We start from the raw sequence: 22,333 nt of genomic DNA on the forward strand, positions 1-22,333 counted from the left end.
ACTTTAACAGATTTTTCTCCTAATTGAAAACCTATCATATGAAGGGATTGACAAAGCTTAAATTTGCAGGCATAGAGTTACGTTCTTCTTTAGTAAAAACAGGTATAAAATATTTATTAAAACTACTACTCCTCTCTTTGTTAACATAAGAACAACGTTGACATTATGTTTATGAAAAACATAAATTAATAATTGAGTCGCAACATGGTTTTATAAATGACCGTTCATGTTTATCAAATTTGTTATCTTTTTATTCTAGCATAATTGAGGCAGTTGATAGTGGTAAGGATTGTGATGTTGTGTACCTTGACTTTAGCAAAGCTTTTGATACAGTGCCACATGAAAGACTGATTAAAAAGATAATGGCTCATGGTATTGTGGGTGCTATATTAAGCTGGATTAGGGCATGGCTGTACCAAAGGAAACAGAGAGTTAGTATAAATGGAGTCAAGTCAGAGTGGGAAAATGTTGTAAGTGGAGTGCCTCAGGGCTCTGTCCTGGGACCTCTGTTGTTTATAATATATATAAATGATTTAGATTCAGGTTTGAGTAGCAACATTTGAAAATTTGCTGATACAAAAAACGGAAGGGAAATTAATACGGAAAAAGACTCACTATCTCTTCAAGTTGATCTAAATTGGGTTTTGAAATAAGAACATAAGAACATAAGAACAAAGGCAACTGCAGAAGGCCTATTGGCCCATACGAGGCAGCTCCTATTTATAACCACCCAATCCCACTCATATACATGTCCAACCCATGCTTGAAACAATCGAGGGACCCCACCTCCACAATGTTACGCGGCAATTGGTTCCACAAATCAACAACTCTGTTACTGAACCAGTATTTACCCAAGTCTTTCCTAAATCTAAACTTATCCAATTTATACCCATTGTTTCGTGTTCTGTCTTGTGTTGATACTTTTAATACCCTCAAAGGATTGGTCAAAGGATTGGCACATGCAGTTTAATGCTGATAAATGTAAAGTTCTGAGGCTAGGTAATGATGAGAGAGTTACAAGATATGAGCTAGATGGTGTTGAGATTGCGAAAGGGATCTGGGAGTTATGATTAGTAAGAATTTTAAACAAAAGGATCAGTGCATGAATGTTCTTAATAAGGCAAATAGGACACTGGGATTTATTAATCGAAGCGTTAGTAACATAAGAACATAAGAACAAAGGTAACTGCAGAAGGCCTATTGGCCCATACGAGGCAGCTCCTATTCTATAACCACCCAATCCCACTCATATACTTGTCCAACCTGCGCTTGAAACAATCGAGGGACACCACCTCCACCAGGTTACACGGCAATTGGTTCCACAAATCAACAACCCTGTTACTGAACCGGTATTTACCCAAGTCTTTCCTAAATCTAAACTTATCCAATTTATACCCATTGTTTCGTGTTCTGTCTTGTGTTGATATTTTTAATACCCTATTAATATCCCCCCTGTTATGTCCATTCATCCACTTGTAAACCTCTATCATGTCACCCCTAACTCTTCGCCTTTCCAGTGAATGCAACTTAAGCTTTGTTAATCTTTCTTCATATGAAAGATTTCTAATTTGGGGAATTAACTTAGTCATCCTACGTTGGACACGTTCAAGTGAATTTATATCCATTCTATAATACGGCGACCAAAACTGAACTGCATAATCTAAATGGGGCCAAGTAACAAGACACCTGGTGTGGTTCTTCAGCTATATCTAGCTCTGGTTAGGCCCTATTTAGATCATGCAGTTCAGTTTTGGTCGCCGTACTATAGAATAGATATAAATTCACTTGAACGTGTCCAGCGTAGAATGACTAAGAACATAAGAACAAAGGTAACTGCAGAAGGCCTATTGGCCCATACGAGGCAGCTCCTATCTATAACCACCCAATCCCACTCATATACTTGTCCAACCCGCGCTTGAAACAATCAAGGGACCCCACATCCACCACGTTACGCGGCAATTGGTTCCACAAATCAAGAACCCTGTTACTGAACCAGTATTTATCCAAGTCTTTCCTAAATCTAAACGTATCCAATTTATGCCCATTGTTTCGTGTTCTGTCTTGTGTTGATACTTTTAATACCCTATTTATATCCCCTTTGTTATGTCCATTCATCCACTTGTAAACCTTTATCATGTCATCCCTATCTCTTCGCTTTTCCAGTGAATGCAAGTTAAGCTTTGTTAATCTTTCGTCATATGAAAGATTTCTAATATGGGGAATTATCTTAGTCATCTTACGCTGGACACGTTCAAGTGAATTTATATCCATTCTATAGTATGGCGACCAAAACTGAACTGCATAATCTAAAAGGCGCCTAACCAGAGCAAGATATAGCTGAAGAACAACACCAGGTGTCTTGTTACTAACGCTTTGATTAATAAATCCCAGTGTCCTATTTGCCTTATTACAAACATTCATGCATTGATCCTTTTGTTTTAAATGCTTACTAATCATAACTCCCAGATCCCTTTCGTAATCCGACTTCGCAATCTCAACACCATCAAGCTCGTATCTTGTTTAACAATTTTCTCGTATGGGTGGTTAACAATACAAGCTGCCTCGTATGGGTCAATAGGTCTTCTGCACTTACCTTTATTTTTATATTATTTTGTTCTTACGTTATAAGGACTTAACAATAGCAAGATATAGCTGAATTAAAGAATTAAGGGTTTACTATAGCCCCAATTTACTTGGAAATTTTATTTCCGAATTGCTGAATCTAAGATAACAAAACAAACTGAGGACTAACACCAGGTGTTTTATTACTAATGAATCGAGAAATAAATTCCAGTGTCCTATTTGGTCTCCCTATTACAGAAAGGAGATAAATTTAAAGGATTGCTTATAGGGATGTGTGAAAAAGTTATTAAAAGATATAAGAAGCCTTTCTGATACGGAGAGAATTGAAAAATCATAGCTAAGTTTCTGTGTAATTATAAAGAAAAATGAGTGCATTATTGGACAGTTTATAGGAAATGGAATTTAAGTATACTTTCTATATGTTTTGGAAAAAAAAGAGTTGAAAGAATTGATATGAAATGAATAAATTTAGGTTCAATAATGGCCAGGATAAATGCTGGTTTGCATAGCGGTTCTCCGATTTATGGAACAACCTACCGACTAACATGAGAGAAGAGGTATTAATGGATTCTTTCAAATAATGTTTAGACAAACATATGAATGATTTATGAAGAATATAAAAAGTAGTGTTCTCGTATGGGTCATTATGCCTTCAACAGTTTCATTTTTCTTGTAATCTTGTAAAACAATTCGCAGTAGTACCACAGAAAGCCGAATACACTTCACCCGAATGAGGTGAAATGTGTGCATTATAAAAAGGAAAACTCTGACGTACAGTGCAGCGGAACCCGCAGAGAGTTTTGGTACGTTGAGGCTGACACAGTTCGTTACTGCACTGATGTTACCATACTCCACCCTGCCATTATTGACCCTCAATACTACGTGAAATATCCGAAACACGCCGCTATGATAAAGAAAGAAATTCAAGAACGAACGGGCAATGAACCTTCAACCCAGCAGAGTCAACCAACACCTCTTCATACCAAACCTTCAGGGACCACTGTGCTAGTCCCCGACCCTTCAAACCCATTGTCGGATGATGCTCCAGCTCCTGGTCCAGCCTCGGACATTGCTGTGAACGATACTGAACCTACTGCAGCTGCAACATCTGCTCCTGGCATGGTAGCAACCCAGAAGCCGACGACTTCTCATCCACCATCTCCTGTTACATCTCCACCCACAGTACATACATCCACTGAACCTTCTACATCTGCAGTAAGTCCTACCGCTGCTACCAAACCATCAGGAACACTACTTCCAAGACCCACATCTCCTGGTATGTACTCATCTGACTCATCAGATGAGGATGTCTCTGTGGGAACGACATCTCCACCTTCACAGAAATACAACTATTCATCTGCCGATTTTCTTTATGACGCTATTGATCCCACAGCAATGTCAACACGAAGTCGGACCGCCAAGAAAGACAAGCCGAAAACAAAGACCAAAGATCAGACCTTGCTCCCACCATCAAGAAAGAAGTAAACCAATGAAGTAATCAACCTTCAATTACCATCAACTGCCAGCTGCTTGCGTTCCTGGCCTCTGCGTGGACTGCAAATGACGCCCAACTCAATTCTACTTCCATCTACTCAAGTTCTAATCCGCGGTGGTTGGGCCACCGATCTTTCATCTCCCCTCTTCACCTCATCTCCAGATCCTTGCTCAAGATTTCTGCAACCTCGCCCCGTTCTTCCATCCCCTGCTTGCCAGCTCTATGGACTTTTTAATCCGTAATCCAGTGCAGCGTTTCCTCTCACCGTCTTCTCTTCAGCTGTCCCAACTTCAAGGCTCGCCCTATGAGCATATTCTGCATATTATTGTATTGCGTTGTTGTACAGCACTGCACAATATATCTGCAGTAAGTAGGCACTTTTCTGCTCGCTTTCGCAGCATAAACTATTTTCGACTGAGTGTGTGTTACTCTGTCGTATAATGGCGGAATCTTACTTTCCTGATAACTCCACGATTTGTGTCTTAGAAAAACCTAGTACAAGTGAAGCTGGCAAAATTATTCGTAAGATATTTTCGATAAAAAATACAGACAATCCAACAACAATTAAGAATGTAACTCGTGTCGATTATGACAATCACGGGCAAAACGATAATGTCAGCGACCGCTTGGGAGTCTATTGCCAAGCTTACAATTCCCGTTCCTTTAAAGGCTCAGATTATGGATATGCTGACTCTGTTGATGATTCCTCTTCTGATTATGTTGATGAATACTCCGGTGACGATGAATACTCCGGTGACGATGAATACTCCGGTGACGATGAATACTCCGGTGACGATGAATACTCCGGTGACGATGAATACTCCGGTGAATATGAATACTCCGGTGAATATGAATACTCCGGTGAATATGAATACTCCGGTGAATATGAATACCCCGATGACGTTGAATACCCCGATGATGATGAAAGCTCCAATGATGATGATAACTCCGATGATGATGAAAACACCGATGATGATGATATCTCCGATGTTGATGGATTCAGAAACGCTGATTATGTAGGACACGACCCTTACCTTTTCGACTGTTTTGGTAATTATTGTCCAGGCGATTCTGACTACAATTTCATACAAACCGAAAACTACAAACAAAGACGTTTGGGCAAGTTCGGGTACAACTCTTATGGATTTTTAATGCACTCAGCTGGTACCGCAGAGGCGTTAGCAGACACCAGACAAACCATTAACGGGACAGTTTTAACTGCTTCTAAGAGCCTCGTTACTGTAACCTTGGATAAGGCTAAGGAACAAAAACAGCAACCGATTAAGTCAAAACCAAAATTCAACATTCCAGAAGACTCTACGATGTTTGAATTTGAAAAACCTGGTCCAGTTGAAGTTTGCAGAAATGAGTTTAATCAAAAAAGATTTTGGATGAGAAATACAGACTATCCAACAACAATTAAGACTGTAATAAGTGTCGATTATGATTACGGGCACAACGATAAGGGCGAAGGCCGCCAAGAACTCAAACGCCAATGTTACAAATGCCTTTTCGTTAAACGCATTAGTGATGATGTTGAAGGACACGATGCTCAGTGCCACGATTTTTCAGAATATGACCTCGATTATTGTACCTTCAATGTCTTAGGAACCGAACACAACAAAGAAAGACGTTTGGATAAGATTGGGTGGACCTTTTATGGATTTTTCAGAAACTTGTATGATAGCGCAACGGGGTTAAATAGACAAGCTTTTAACTGTACAGTTTTATCTGCTTCTAGAGGCCTCGGAGCGGTAGCAGTGGATGAGGCTAAGGAACAAGGACAGCGACAAATTAAGTCAATACCAAAGTCATTCCATATTCCTGAGGATTCTACAATAATTGTACTTGAGAAATCTTGTTCAAATGAAGCTGGTACAAATGAAGTTATCCGTAAAATATTTTGGATAAGTAACACAGACAATCCATTATCAAATAACAATGTAACTCGTGACGATTGTGAAGGTCGCGGATAGAACGAAAAGTGCGTGCACCTGCGATTGTCTATGAATTCTATGAAAATTCTAGACTATGAAAATATTATGGTTAATGACATTGTGTAACATAAACGGAATTAAACCAATATCATATTATGTGTTTTAAAGTTAATAAATGTTAAGTAGTGTTTTAAAGTTAATAAATGTTAAGTAGTGTTTTAAGGGTAAATAAATGTTAAGTAGTGTTTTAAAGTTAATAAATGTTAAGTAGTGTTTTAAAGTTAATAAATGTTAAGTAGTGTTTTAAAGTTAATAAATGTTAAGTAGTGTTTTATAGTTAATAAATGTTAAGTAGTGTTTTAAAGTTAATAAATGTTAAGTAGTGTTTTAAAGTTAATAAATGTTAAGTAGTGTTTTAAGTTAATAAATGTTAAGTAGTGTTTTAAAGTTAATAAATGTTATACCATTAATGACGTGTTTTCTTCCATATGTTTAAAGTACCAACCTGTAGAGCTATTGGCTCATAGAAAATAGAAAAGCTATTTTCATTTTATTTTCATGTTACCTGGTAACTTGCTACATACGACAACAATCTTTTTTAACGTGACTTTATTCCTATTTTTATAATATGTTCACCGTTTATGTATTTAACCCCTAATTAATATTTTCTCTGTACTGACAAGTGACAGGTTTTGAGGTTGGGTAATGATGGAGTTATTTGATACGATTTAGATGGTGTTGAGATTGCGACGTCTGATTGCAAAAGTAATCTGGGAGTCATGATTAGTAGCAATTTACACACTAAAATCAATGCATAAATGTTCTAAATAAAGGCTTTATTTCTCGTAATGTTAGTAATAAAACACCTAGTGTTATTCCGTGCAAAGCACAGATATATATCTAGCTCTTTTTAGGCCCCATATAGATTATTCAGTTCAGTTTTGGTCGTGAACCTATAGAATGGATATAAATTCAGTAGAACGCGTCCAGCGAAGGATGACAAAGTTAATGCTGCAAATTAGAAAAAACAAATATATTATTATCAAAATTTGGTCATGTGAAGAAAGACTGACTGCCTAATTTACGTTATCTAGTAAGGCAAAGAATTGTTTATGATATGATAGAGGTGTACAAGTGGGTGCAGACGAGGAGTCACAATAACGTGGCTGAAATATGTTGACCAAATCACACACTAGACAGTGAAGAGATTACGACTTTGAAGTGAAAAAATGAAGAGATTACGACTTTGAAGTGAAAAAGTGAAGAGATTACTTTGGATCGCCTCAAAACTTCCTTTACCCGCATACTAAGACAGGTCTCTAGTCTTTGTCCTCCTGACTTTGATCTCGTTAACCGTTTCCGTGTCATCTGCCCTTCTCCTCCTTATTTCTATGGTCTTCCTAAGACTCATAAACCTGGTGTTCCTCTTCGTCCTATCATTTCCTCACGGGGCTCTGTCAGCTATCCTTTTGCCTCCTGGCTCACTAAACCCTGACGCCTTACTTTGGCACTTTTTCCACTGCCCACCTTCGTCACTCTCAGGACTTCATAGAAAGACTGCGTCTGCAACTCTCTTGTAAGATGCTTAGTCTTGATGTCAACTCTCTGCTATGTTCTATGACGTTCTCTCTTTCCTTAGACAGAAGGCGTCTGAGGGCTTTCTTCCTCTCCCGCTTCCCACTGACGTTTTCCTCGAACTCATTAGACTCTGTGTTGACTCTTTCTCTGTCTCTTTTTCTTTCTCTGAATGTACATGCATAGTGGCATGTACATTCACTTCTTTTCCTCCTTCTGTTAAGAAAAGTGACCTCGTCTTTCTCTTTCTCCGCGCTCTACGCATCAGCGACCCTCAGTTTCTTGATTCTGAAATTGCCTCTATCTACAAATCATTCTCTCACCTTGGTTACCCTTTGCATTTCATCAACTGAGCCTACTCTCAAGCTAAACGAAATTTCTTTCATCCTAAGCCTGCTTCCAACACTAGTGATAGTGTACTATGCCTTCCCTTCATATCTGAACTCAAAACTTTTACCCATACCTTTCGTCCTGACATTAAACTCGCCTTTCGACAAAATAACACACTTCGTAGCAATCTAGTTCACACTGTTCCTCCTGCTTCTAATGCTGCTGGTGTCAACTCTGTTTCCTGTTCGTTTTGTCCTCTCCAATACTTTGGCGAAACTGGCCATACACTGAATGAGACTTAAAGAACACAAGAGAAGTGTTAAGTCTGCCGACACTAACAATGCTCTCTTCTGTTATGTGAGGGATCCCATTGATTGGTCTTCCTCCAAAATAATGTTTCCTGCCTCTACACTACACAGACGCCGTTTTGTTGAATCGGCTCTAATACACAATGTATCCAACATGAACTTAAATCCTTGCTTTGTTACTGTGGACTCTTTCCTTTTACAGTATATACTCAAATGCTCTAATCTTTCTAATTTTTCTTCCATTTATCTTTCTTTCTCTCTTCTCTTTTTTTTCTGTTCATTGTCTTCCACGTTCCCTTGCTATCCTTTTCTTATTCCTATTACCATCTTCTCATTCGGTGGTTACAATAGGAGTTGCCTCGAATGAGCCAATAGGCCCTCTGCAGTTCTTATTTCCACTACTATCCCCTCTACTACACCTTACTTTGCTCCTCACCTCGCTCTTGTCTATTTATTGCCTGTCTCTACTTCCTCATTACAACCCCCGGTTTACGAGGACAATCCCCTAACTTCCTCATCACACACGGGAGACATCTCCGTCATGCAGATCTTCAGTATCAGCTCTTGATACTGGAAATGGCTCAAAAGGGCTACCACTTACGGGCTATTCATGCCCGTGCCACCTTTTGGGTGGCTTAATCTTCATCAATCACTCAATCTTCCTCATCACATTTGGTCCACGTGGGAGACATCTCCCGTCACGCAGGGTGCAGTCGCACCTCCACAGATCTCCAGCATCAGCTAATGAATGGCTCAATGAGGTAATGGCTCAAAAGGGCCACCACTTACAGGCTATTTATGCCCGTGCCACCTTTTGGGTGGCTTATCAATCAAATCTTCCTCATCACAATCGACTTGAGAATGGTCCAGGACGAACCGAAACGTCCTTCACCTTCTAGTGTGTGGTCTGGTCAACATACTTCAGCCACGTTATTGTGACTCATCGCCTGCAAAGAGATTACGACGTTTCGGTCGTCGTAATCATTCAAACCTGGATCATTCAAAAGGCGATTGTGAAATGAGAAATCTACTTGAGAATGGTCGAGGACGGACCGAAACGTCGTCGTCTCTTCACTGACTAGTGTGTGGTTTGGTTAACCACTCATCCATATGAGTGGTTATACCCACTCATATGGATGAGTGGGTATAACAGAAGAGAATACTTATAGGGTATTAAAAGTATCAACACACAATAGTACACGAACAAGTATAAATAAATACATGAATTGGTATAAATTTGATAAGTTTAGATTTCGGACGGAATTGGGAAAATTCTGATTCGGTAACAGGATTTATGAATTATAAATGGATTTCTTGATTTATGGATTTAAAATATAACTTATTTATAAAAATATTCTAATCAAAGCACTAAACAATTCTTTCTAATATCTCTGTGGCTCATTTGGGCACTCAGTTTCCACCTGTGTCCCCTAGTGCGTGTGCCCCTTATGTTAAATAGCCCGTCTTTATCTACCCTGTCAATTCCTCTGAGAATCTTGTACGTGGTGATCATATTCCACCCTAACTCTTCTGTCTTGAGGTGAGGTTTAATTCCCGTAGTCTCTCCTCGTAGCTCATGCCTCTCAGCCCGGCATACTAGTCTGGGGGCAAACCTTTGAACTTTTTCCAGTTTGGTCTTATGCTTGACTAGATATTGACTCCATGCTGGAGCTGCATACTCCAGGATTGGTCTGACATAGGTGGTATACAAAGGTCTGAATGATTCTTGGTGCTTAAAGAATGCAAAGAGGAGCTTTCCGAGCCACTGTCTACCATATTTAATAAATCAATAGAGTCAGGCAGAGTGCGAGAGTAGCACTCTGGAGTGCCAGAGTGCCAGAAGGTAGCTAATGTGGTACCAATTTTTAAGAAAGGAGATAGATCACTTGCGTCAAACTATCGGCCAATTAGCCTACCGTCTATTGTGGGAAAGTTACTTGAATCAATAATTGCAAATACAATTCGTCTGAGTTGTATCCTGAATCTAAATCATTTATACATATTATAAACAACAGAGGTCCCAGGACAGAGCCCTGAGGTACACCACTAACAACATTATCCCACTCTGACTAAACTCCATTTATTCTAACTCTCTGTTTCCTTTGGAATAGCCATGCCCTAATCCAAGTTAATATAGCACCCCCAATACTATGAGCTTCTATTTTTTTAATTAGTCTTTCATGTGGCACTGTATCAAAAGCTTTGCTAAAGTCAAGGTACACAACATCACATTCCTTACCACTATCAACTGCCTCAACTATGCTGGAATAAAAAATTAGCAAATTTAGTAAACATGAACGGCCATTTGTAAAACCATGTTGCGACTCATTTATTAATTTATGTTTTTCAAGATGGAGACGAATTGTATTTGCAATTATTGATTCAAGTAACTTTCCCACAATAGACGTTAGGCTAATTGGCCGATAGTTTGAGCAAGTGATCTATCTCCTTTCTTAAAAATTAGTACCACATTAGCTACCTTCCATGACTCTGGCACTCTGCCTGACTCTATTGATTTATAAATATGGTAGACAGTGGCTCGGAAAGCTCCTCTTTGCATTCTTTAAGCACCCTGGCAAACACTTCATCCGGCCCATTGGGATTTGTTTGGTTTTAGTTTTTCTAATTGTTTAATTACATCCTCCCTGGTAACTGCTAAACTAGTCAACCTGTCCTCATCCCCACCCACATAGACTTGTTCGGCTGAAGGCATATTGTTAAGTTCTTCTTTAGTAAATACAGATATAAAATATTTGTTAAAAATACTACTCATCTCCTTGTCATTATCCGTTATTTGACCTGTCTCAGATTTTAATGGACCTATCCTTTCCCTAGTCTTAGTTCGATATAACTGAAAAAACCCTTTAGGATTTGTCTTTGCTTGCTCTGCTATGCGAACTTCATAGTTTCTTTTTGCTTTCCTAATCTCTTTTTTAACATTTACATTAGTCTCCGTGGTGTAGTGGTAAGGCACTCGCCTGGCGTTCCGCGAGCGCTATGTCATGGGTTCGTATCCTGGCCGGGGAGGATATACTGGGCGCAATTCCTTAACTGTAGCCTCTGTTTAACGCAACAGTAAAATGTGTACTTGGATGAAAAAACGATTCTTCGCGACGGGGATCGTATTCCAGGGACCTGCCCGAAACGCTACGCGTACTAGTGGCTGTACAAGAATGTAACAACTCTTGTATATATCTCAAAAAAAAAAAAAAAAATTCTAACCAGTTGTATGAATTCCTGTTCTAACCTGCCTTCCCCATTGTTAATCCTTTTGTACCAAGCTCTCTTTTTAAAAAAAGGTTCTTTAAATTATTTGTTATCCACTTTGGGTCATTAGTATTCGATCTATTCAATTTGTATGGTATACTACGTTCCTGTGCTTTGTTTAGAATATTCTTAAATAAGTTATATATTAAATCCACATCGAAATCCTCTTTTACGTCACCTGTCCCTGGGTTCATGTCTCACTCTAAGACCAGCCCACACCCTATACCCAAGACTTTCCAATCTATTTGACCCAAAAAATTTCTTAGGCTATTAAAATCACCTTTTCGAAAATCTGGCACTTTAACAGAATTTTCTCCTACAGGTCTATTCCATTCTATGCTAAATCTGATTACTTTGTGATCACTGTTCCCTAGCTCACTCCCTATTTCGATGTCATTAATTTGTGTTTCCCTGTTAGTTAACATTAAATCTAAAATATTATTTTCCCGCGTTGGTTCCTTAGTTTGTTGCCTAAGAAAGCAATCGTCAATTAATTCTAGAAAATCTTCTGCCTCACTATTCCCTGTTTTGTTCACCTAGTTTATTCCACTAAAATTAAAGTCACCCATGACATAAATACTGTTAGATCTAGATGCTCTAGATATTTCATTCCATAGATGCTTTGCTTCCATTCTGTGTAAATTTGGTGGCCTATATATAACTCCTATTATAATATTATTTGCTTTTTCGTTTAATTCTATCCAAATAGTTTCTGTGTGTTGCTCAGTTCTGATTCCCTCTTTGAGACTACATTTCAAATTGTCCCTAACATATATGGCTACTCCCCCTCCTCGTCTAATATATCTATCTGTGTGAAATAGTTTAAATCCATTTATCTGATATTCAGCTAATAGTTCTCTATTTTCTACATTCATCCACGTTTCGGTAAGTGCAATAATATCTATTTTTTCTGTGCAGACAAGAGCATTTAATTCATTAATTTTATTTCTTAGACTTCTACTGTTAGTGTAATATATCCTAAGTGAATTGTTATTTTGAGGCTCTTTTCTTTCCCTGATCATTTTGCCAATTCTTTTCTCCCACGAACACATACTTTTATTACCTCCTTCCTCCAAATCATTTCCCATACCACTATCTACTAACAGTTTAAACCCAAACAAACACCTCTAACCACTTCTTCCAACGAGTTCGCAACAGCAACAACCCCAGCCCTCGATAGATGCACCCCATCACGAGCATACATTTCATTTCTTCCATAGAAACGTTCCCAGTTGTCTATGAAAGATATTGCATTTGATTTGCAATATCTTTCCAGCCGGCAATTGACACCAAGTGCCCTCGACATCCATTCATTTCCCACTCCCTTTCTTGGAAGAATGCCACATATGATCGGGATTCCTCCCTTGCTCCAATTCAATGGCTAATTAATTCAGTTCAATGGCTGTCCTAAAATTCTCTGTATTAGTTCCTCACTCCTAACTCGCCCAACATCATTACCCACTGCACTAATACAAATAATGGGTTTGTTCCCATTTCCCGTCATAATATCATTCATGTTTTCAACAATATCACCAATTCCAGCTCCCGGATAGCAAACCTTTAATCTGTTCCCCCTATTTCTGGCACAAAACGTTCTGTCTAAATACCTCACCTGGGAATCTCCCACAACCAAAATTCGCTTCGGTACCGCCCTAACTTTCTGAGCAGCCTGAGGGGCCTGCGCTCCGCTGTTCCTCGCTGCAGGCGCACTACAGCACTCGTCCTCCAACACGGCAAATGAATTTGCCGTCCTTAGGGCGTCTGTAGGCGGCCTTGTCAAGGTCTTCTTAAGACCCCTGTCTTTCACTACTCTCCACGATGAGGTCTCGTCAACACTGGTCTCCTCCTTCGTTTCCTCTCGAAGTCTCAGCCGTCGTACCTCCTCCTGCAGGGAATCCATCTCTGCTCTCAGAGCTCCAACCAAACTCACCAAATCATTCACTAATCCTTCCTGGGCCTCGCTTAGAATATTTTTAAATATGTTATATTTTGAGTCCACATTGAAAACCCCTTTACGTCACCTATCGCTGGGTTCACGTCTGGCTCTAAGACCGGCCCACTTCCCATACCCAAGACTTTCCAATATATTTGACCCAATAAATTTCTTAGGTTATTGAAATTAGCTTTTCGAAAATAAAGTACTTTAACAGAATTTTCTTCTACAGATCTATTCCCTTCTATGCTAAATCTGATTTCTTTATGATCAATGTTCCCTAGTTCATTCCCTATTTCGATGTCCTTAATTTGTGTTTCCCTGTTAGTTAACACTAAATCTAAAATAATTTTTTCCCGCGTTGGTTCCTTAATGTGTTGCGTAAGAAAGCAATCGTCAATTAATTCTAGAAAATCTTCTACTTCATTATTCCCTGTTTTGTTCAACCAGTTTATTCCACTAAAATTAAAGTACCCCATGACAAAAATACTGTTAGATCTAGATGCTCTAGATATTTCATCCCATAGATGCTTTGCTTCCTTTCTGTCTAAATTTGGTGGCCTATATATAACTCCTATTATAATATTATTTGCTTTTTCGTTTAATTCTATCCAAATAGTTTCTGTGTGTGGCTCAGACTTCATTCCCTCTTTGAGACTACATTTCAAATTGTCCCTAACGTATATGGCTACTCCCTCTCCTCGTCTAATATATCTATCTGTGTGAAATAATTTAAATCCATTTATTTGATATTCAGCTAATAGTTCTCTATTTTCTACATTCATCCACGTTTCGGTAAACGCGATAATATCTATTTTTTCAGTGCAGACATGAGTACAAGACACGAGCTAGATGGTGTTGAAATTGCAAGTCGGATTGCGAAAGGGATCTGGGAGTTACGATTAGTAAGAATTTAAAACAAAAGGATCAATGCATGAATGTTCGTATGAAGGCGAATAGGACACTGGGATTTATTAATTGAAGCGTTAGTAACAAGACTCCTGGTGTGGTTCTTAAGCTATATCTTGCTCTAGTTAGGCCCCATTTAGATTATGCAGTTCAGTTTTGGTCGCCGTATTATAGAATGGATATAAATTCACTTGAACGTGTCCAACGTAGGATGACTAAGTTAATTTCCCAAATCAGAAATCTTTCATGTGAAGAAAGATTAACAAAGCTTAAGTTGCATTCACTGGAAAGGCGAAGAGTTAGGGGTGACATGATAGAGGTTTACAATTGGATGGATGGACATAACAGGGGGGATATTAATAGGGTATTAAAAATATCAACACAAGACAGACACGAAACAATGGGTATAAATTGGATAAGTTTAGATTTAGGAAAGACTTGGGTAAATACTGGTTCAGTAACAGGGTTGTTGATATGTGGAACCAATTGCCGCGTAACATGGTGGAGTTGGGGTCCCTCGATTGTTTCGATTGATTGATGATTGATGAAGATTAAGCCACCCAAGAGGTGGCACGGGCATGAATAGCCCGTACGTGGTGGCCCTTTTGAGCCATTACCAGTATCAAGAGCTGATACTGGAGATCTGTGGAGGCGCGACTGCACCCTGCGTGACGGGAGATGTCTCCCGGACCAAGTGGTGACCAGATGGTGTCGATTGTTTCAAGCGCGGGTTGGACAAGTATATGAGTGGGATTGGGTGGTTATAGATAGGAGCTGCCTATTAATGGATTCTTTCAAATAATGTTTAGACAAACATATGAATGATTTATGAAGAATATAAAAAGTAGTGTTCTCGTATGGGTCAATATGCCTTCAACAGTTTCATTTTTCTTGTAATCTTGTAAAACAATTCGCAGTAGTACCACAGAAAGCCGAATACACTTCACCCGAATGAGGTGAAATGTGTGCATTATAAAAAGGAAAACTCTTACGTACAGTACAGCGTTTCCTCTCACCGTCTTCTCTTCAGCTGTCCCAACTTCAAGGCTCGCCCTATGAGCATATTCTGCATATTATTGTATTGCGTTGTTGTACAGCACTGCACAATATATCCGCAGTAAGTAGGCACTTTTCTGCTCGCTTTCGCAGCATAAACTATTTTCGACTGAGTGTGTGTTAATCTGTCGTATAATGGCGGAATCTTGCTTTCCTGATAACTCCACGATTTGTGTCTTAGAAAAACCTAGTACAAGTGAAGCTGGCAAAATTATTCGTAAGATATTTTCGATAAAAAATACAGACAATCCAACAACAATTAAGAATGTAACTCGTGTCGATTATGACAATCACGGGCAAAACGATAATGTCAGCGACCGCTTGGGAGTCTATTGCCAAGCTTACAATTCCCGTTCCTTTAAAGGCTCAGATTATGGATATGCTGACTCTGTTGATGAATCCTCTTCTGATTATGTTGATGAATACTCCGGTGACGATGAATACTCCGGTGAATATGAATACTCCGGTGAATATGAATACCCCGATGACGATGAATACCCCGATGATGATGAAAGCTCCAATGATGATGATAACTCCGATGATGATGAAAACTCTGATGATGATGAAAACACCGATGATGATGATATCTCCGATGATGATGATATCTCCGTTGTTGATGGATTCAGAAACGCTGATTATGTAGGACACGACCCTTTCCTTTTCGACTGTTTTGGTAATTATTGTCCAGGCGATTCTGACTACAATTTCATACAAACCGAAAACTACAAACAAAGACGTTTGGGCAAGTTCGGGTACAACTCTTATGGATTTTTAATGCACTCAGCTGGTACCGCAGAGGCGTTAGCAGACACCAGACAAACCATTAATGGGACAGTTTTAACTGCTTCTAAGAGCCTCGTTACTGTAACCTTGGATAAGGCTAAGGAACAAAGACAGCAACCGATTAAGTCAAAACCAAAATTCAACATTCCAGAAGACTCTACGATGTTTGAATTTGAAAAACCTGGTCCAGTTGAAGTTTGCAGAAATGAGTTTAATCAAAAAAGATTTTGGATGAGAAATACAGACTATCCAACAACAATTAAGACTGTAATAAGTGTCGATTATGATTACGGGCACAACGATAAGGGCGAAGGCCGCCAAGAACTCAAACGCCAATGTTACAAATGCCTTTTCGTTAAACGCATTAGTGATGATGTTGAAGGACACGATGCTCAGTGCCACGATTTTTCAGAATATGACCTCGATTACTGTACCTTCAATGTCTTAGGAACCGAACACTACAAAGAAAGACGTTTGGATAAGTTTGGGTGGACCTTTTATGGATTTTTCAGAAACTTGCATGATAGCGCAACGGGGTTAAATAGACAAGCTTTTAACTGTACAGTTTTATCTGCTTCTAGAGGCCTCGGAGCGATAGCAGTGGATGAGGCTAAGGAACAAGGGCAGCGACAAATTAAGTCAATACCAAAGTCATTCCATATTCCTGAGGATTCTACAATAATTGTACTTGAGAAATCTTGTTCAAATGAAGCTGGTACAAATGAAGTTATCCGTAAAATATTTTGGATAAGTAACACAGACAATCCATTATCAAATAACAATGTAACTCGTGACGATTGTGAAGGTCGCGGATAGAACGAAAAGAGCGTGCACCTGCGATTGTCTATGAATTCTATGAAAATTCTAGACTATGAAAATATTATGGTCAATGACATTGTGTAACATAAACGGAATTAAACCAATATCATGTTATGTGTTTTAAAGTTAATAAATGTTAAGTAGTGTTTTAAAGTTAATAAATGTTAAGTAGTGTTTTAAAGTTAATAAATGTTAAGTAGTGTTTGAAAGTTAATAAATGTTAAGTAGTGTTTTAAAGTTAATAAATGTTAAGTAGTGTTTTAAGGGTTAATAAATGTTAAGTAGTGTTTTAAAGTTAATAAATGTTAAGTAGTGTTTTAAAGTTAATAAATGTTAAGTAGTGTTTTAAAGTTAGTAAATGTTAAGTAGTGTTTGAAAGTTAATAAATGTTAAGTAGTGTTTTAAAGTTTATAAATGTTAAGTAGTGTTTTAAGGGTTAATAAATGATAAGTAGTGTTTTATAGTTAATAAATATAAAGTAGTGTTTTAAAGTTAATAAATGTTAAGTAGTGTTTTAAAGTTAATAAATGTTAAGTAGTGTTTTAAGATAATAAATGTTAAGTAGTGTTTTAAAGTTAATAAATGTTATACCATTAATGACGTGTTTTCTTCCATATGTTTAAAGTACCAACCTGTAGAGCTATTGGCTCATAGAAAATAGAAAAGCTATTTTCATTTTATTTTCATGTTACCTGGTAACTTGCTACATACGACAACAATCTTTTTTAATGTGACTTTATTCCTATTTTTATAATATGTTCACCGTTCATGTATTTAACCCCTAATTAATATTCTCTCTGTACTGACAAGTGACAGGTTTTGAGGTTGGGTAATGATGGTGTTATTAGATACGATTTAGATGGTGTTGAGATTGCGACGTCTGATTGCAAAAGGAATCTGGGAGTCATGATTAGTAGCAATTTACACACTAAAATCAATGCATAAATGTTCTAAATAAGGGCTTTATTTCTCGTAATGTTAGTAATAAAACACCTAGTGTTATTCCGTGCAAAGCACAGATATATATCTAGCTCTTGTTAGGCCCCATATAGATTATTCAGTTCAGTTTTGGTCGTGAACCTATAGAATGGATATAAATTCAGTAGAACGCGTCCAGCGAAGGATGACAAAGTTAATCCAGCAAATTAGAAAAAATAAATATATAAATATCAAAATTTGGTCATGTGAAGAAAGACTGACTGCCTAATTTACAATATCTAGTAAGGCAAAGAATTGGTTATGATATGATAGAGGTGTACAAGTGGGTGCAGACGAGGAGTCACAATAACGTGGCTGAAATATGTTGACCAAATCACACACTAGACAGTGAAGAGATTACGACTTTGAAGTGAAAAAATGAAGAGATTACGACTTTGAAGTGAAAAAGTGAAGAGATTACTTTGGATCGCCTCAAAACTTCCTTTACCCGCATACTAAGACAGGTCTCTAGTCTTTGTCCTCTTGACTTTGATCTCGTTAACCGTTTCCGTGTCATCTGCCCTTCTCTTCCTTATTTCTATGGTCTTCCTAAGACTCATAAACCTGGTGTTCCTATTCGTCCTATCTCAAAGCACTCAAAGCATTTCTTCACGGGGCTCTGTCAGCTATCCTTTTGCCTCCTGGCTCACTAAAACCCTGACGCCTTACCTTGGCACTTTTTCCCCTGCCCACCTTCGTCACTCTCAGGACTTCATAGAAAGACTGCGTCTGCAACTCTCTTGTAAGATGCTTAGTCTTGATGTCAACTCTCTGCTATGTTCGATGACGTTCTCTCTTTCCTTAGACAGAAGGCGTCTGGGGGCTTTCTTCCTCTCCCGCTTCCCACTGACGTTTTCCTCGAACTCATTAGACTCTGTGTTGACTCTAACTCTTTTCTCTTTCTCTGTCTCTTTTTCTTTCTCTGAATGTACATGCATAGTGACATGTACATTCACTTCTTTTCCTACCATCCTCCTTCTGTTAAGAAATGTGACCTCGTCTTTCTCTTCCTCCGCGCTCTACGCATCAGCGACCCTCAGTTTCTTGATTCTGAAATTGCCTCTATCTACAAATATTCTCTCACCTTGGTTACCCTTTGCATTTCATCAACTGAGCCTACTCTCAAGCTAAACGAAATTTCTTTCATCCTAAGCCTGCTTCCAACACTAGTGGTACTGTATTATGCCTTCCCTTCATATCTGAACTCAAAACTTTTACCAATATCTTTCGTCCTGACATTAAACTCGCCTTTCGACAAACTAACACACTTCGTAGCAATCTAGTTCACACTGTTCCTCCTGCTTCTAATGCTGCTGGTGTCAACTCTGTTTCCTGTTCGTTTTGTCCTCTCCAATACTTTGGCGAAACTGGCCATACACTGAATGAGTCTTAAAGAACACAAGGGAAGTGTTAAGTCTGCCGACACTAACAATGCTCTCTTCTGTTATGTGAGGGATCCCATTGATTGGTCTTCCTCCAAAATCATTTTTCCTGCCTCTACACTACACAGACGCCGTTTTGTTGAATCGGCTCTAATACACAATGTACCCAACATGAACTTAAGTCCTTGCTTTGTTACTGTGGACTCTTCCCTTTTACAGTATATACTCAAATGCTCTAATCTTTCTAATTTTTCTTCCATTTATCTTTCTTTCTCTCTTCTCTCTTTTTTCTGTTCATTGTCTTCCACGTTCCCTTGCTATCCTTTTCTTATTCCTATTACTATCTCCTTCTCATTCGGTGCTTACAATAGGAGTTACCTCGAATGGGCCAATAGGCCCTCTGCAGTTCTTATTCCTACTACTATCCCCTCTACTACACCTTACTTTGCTCCTCACCTCGCTCTTGTCTATTTATTGCCTGTCTCTACTTCCTCATCACAACCCCCGGTTGACGAGGACAATCCCCTAACTTCCTCATCACACACGGGAGACATCTCCGTCACGCAGATCTCCAGTATCAGCTCTTGATACTGGAAATGGCTCAAAAGGGCTACCACTTACGGGCCCGTGCCACCATTTTGGTGGCTTAATCTTCATCAATCAATCAATCTTCCTCATCACATTTGGTCTACGGGGGAGACATCTCCCGTCACGCAGGGTGCAGTCGCACCTCCACAGATCTCCAGCATCAGCTAATGATACTGGTAATGGCTCAAAAGGGCCACCACTTACAGGCTATTTATGCCCGTGCCACCTTTTGGGTGGCTTATCAATCAAATCTTCCTCATCACAATCGACTTGAGAATGGCCCAGGACGAACTGAAACGTCCTTCACCTTCTAGTGTGTGGTCTGGTCAACATACTTCAGCCACGTTATTGTGACTCACCGCCTGCAAAGAGATTACGACGTTTCGGTCGTCGTAATCATTGAAACCTTGATCATTCAAAAGGCGATTGTGAAATGAGAAATCGACTTGAGAATGGTCGAGGACGGACCGAAACGTCGTCGTCTCTTCACTGACTAGTGTGTGGTTTGGTTATACCCACTCATATGGATGAGTGGGTATAACAGAAGAGAATTAAATATTAAATAATATAGGGTATTAAAAGTATCAACACACAATAGTACACGAACAAGTATAAATAAATACATGAATTGGTATAAATTTGATAAGTTTAGATTTCGGACGGAATTGGGAAAATTCTGATTCGGTAACAGGATTTATGGATTCAAATTTATGAATTATAAATGGATTTCTTGATTTATGGATTTAAAATATAACTTATTTATAAAAATATTCTAATCAAAGCACTAAACATTTCTTTCTAATATCTCTGTGGCTCATTTGGGCACTCAGTTTCCACCTGTGTCACCTAGTGCGTGTGCCCCTTATGTTAAATAGCCCGTCTTTATCTACCCTGTCAATTCCTCTGAGAATCTTGAACGTGGTGATCATATCGCACCCTAACTCTTCTGTCTTGAGGTGAGGTTTAATTCCCGTAGTCTCTCCTCGTAGCTCATGCTTCTCAGCCCGGTAAACTAGTCTGGTGGCAAACCTTTGAACTTTTTCCAGTTTGGTCTTATGCTTGACTAGATATTGACTCCATGCTGGAGCTGCATACTCCAGGATTGGTCTGACATAGGTGGTATACAAAGTTCTGAATGATTTTTGGTGCTCAAAGAATGCAAAGAGGAGCTTTCCGAGCCACTGTCTACCATATTTAATAAATCAATAGTCAGGCAGAATGCCAGAGTAGCACTCTGGCACTCTGGAGTGCCAGAAGGTAGCTAATGTGGTACCAATTTTTAAGAAAGGAGATAGATCACTTGCGTCAAACTATCGGTCAATTAGCCTAACGTCTATTGTGGGAAAGTTACTTGAATCAATAATTGCAAATACAATTCGTCTCCTTCTTGAAAAACATAAATTATTAAATGAGTCGCAAGATGGTTTTACAAATGGCCGATCATGTTTAACAAATTTGCTAACTTTCTATTCCAGCATAGTTGAGGCAGTTGACAGTGGTAAGGATTGTGATGTTGTGTACCTTGACTTTAGCAAAGCTTTTGATACAGTGCCACATGAAAGACAAATTAAAAAAATAGAAGTTCATGGTATTGGGGGTGCTATATTATATTAAGTTGGATTAGGGCATTGCTATTCCAAAGGAAACAGAGAGTTAGTATAAATGGGGTTAAGTCAGAGTGGGATGTTGTTAGTGGAGTACCTCAGGGCTCTGCCCTGGGATCTCTGTTGTTTATAATATATATAAATAATTTAGATTCAGGTTTGAGTAGCAACATTTGCAAATTTGCCGATGATACGAAAATCGTATGGCGCCCCGTAGCATGTGGCACTCCTTAGCATATGGTGTCCCGTAGCCTGTGGTGCCCCCTACCATGTGGTGCCCCGTAGCATGTGGCGCCCCCTAGTGTGTGGGTCCCCCTAGCATGTTGCGCCCCCTAGCATGTGGGTCCCCCTAACATGTGGGTCACCCTAGCATGTGGCGCCCCCTAGCATGTGGCGCCCCCTACCATGTAGCGCCCACTACCATTTGGCGCCCCATAGCATGTGACGCCCAGTATCATGTGGCGCCCCGTAGCATTTGGCGCCCCATAGCATTTGGCGAATCCTAGCATGTGGTGCCCCCAACCATGTGGTGCTCTGTAGCATGTGGCCCCCCTAGCATGTGGCGCCCCCTAGCATGTGGGTCCCCCCTAACATGTGGGTCTCCCTAGCATGTGGCACCCCCTAGCAAGTGGTTCCCCCCTTGCATGTGTCGCCTCCTAGCACATGGCGCCCCCTAGCATGTGGCGCCCCCTAGCATGTGACACCCCCTAGCATGTGGCGCCCCTACCATGTGGCGCCCCCTAGCAAGTGGCGCCCCCTAGCATGTGGAGCCCCCTAGCAAGTGGC

At 39.4% G+C, this 22,333-nt stretch overlaps 1 protein-coding gene across 1 annotated transcript; it reads left to right on the top strand.

Moving 5' to 3' along the window:
• Positions 1–3,489: 3,489 nt before the first annotated feature.
• LOC138362754 (uncharacterized) lies at positions 3,490–4,068 on the top strand. The gene has a single exon (XM_069321307.1). The coding sequence runs from the start codon at positions 3,490–3,492 to the stop codon at positions 4,066–4,068; it is 579 nt and encodes a 192-aa protein (XP_069177408.1).
• Positions 4,069–22,333: the final 18,265 nt, after the last annotated feature.

The sequence above is a fragment of the Procambarus clarkii genome, chromosome 9 (genome assembly GCF_040958095.1).
Source record: "Procambarus clarkii isolate CNS0578487 chromosome 9, FALCON_Pclarkii_2.0, whole genome shotgun sequence".
In the NCBI taxonomy this organism is placed as follows: Eukaryota; Metazoa; Arthropoda; class Malacostraca; order Decapoda; family Cambaridae; genus Procambarus; species Procambarus clarkii.

Excerpts from the sequence above, each read along its gene's own strand:
- LOC138362754 (XM_069321307.1), top strand. The coding sequence starts at position 3,490 with ATGATAAAGAAAGAAATTCAAGAACGAACGGGCAATGAACCTTCAACC.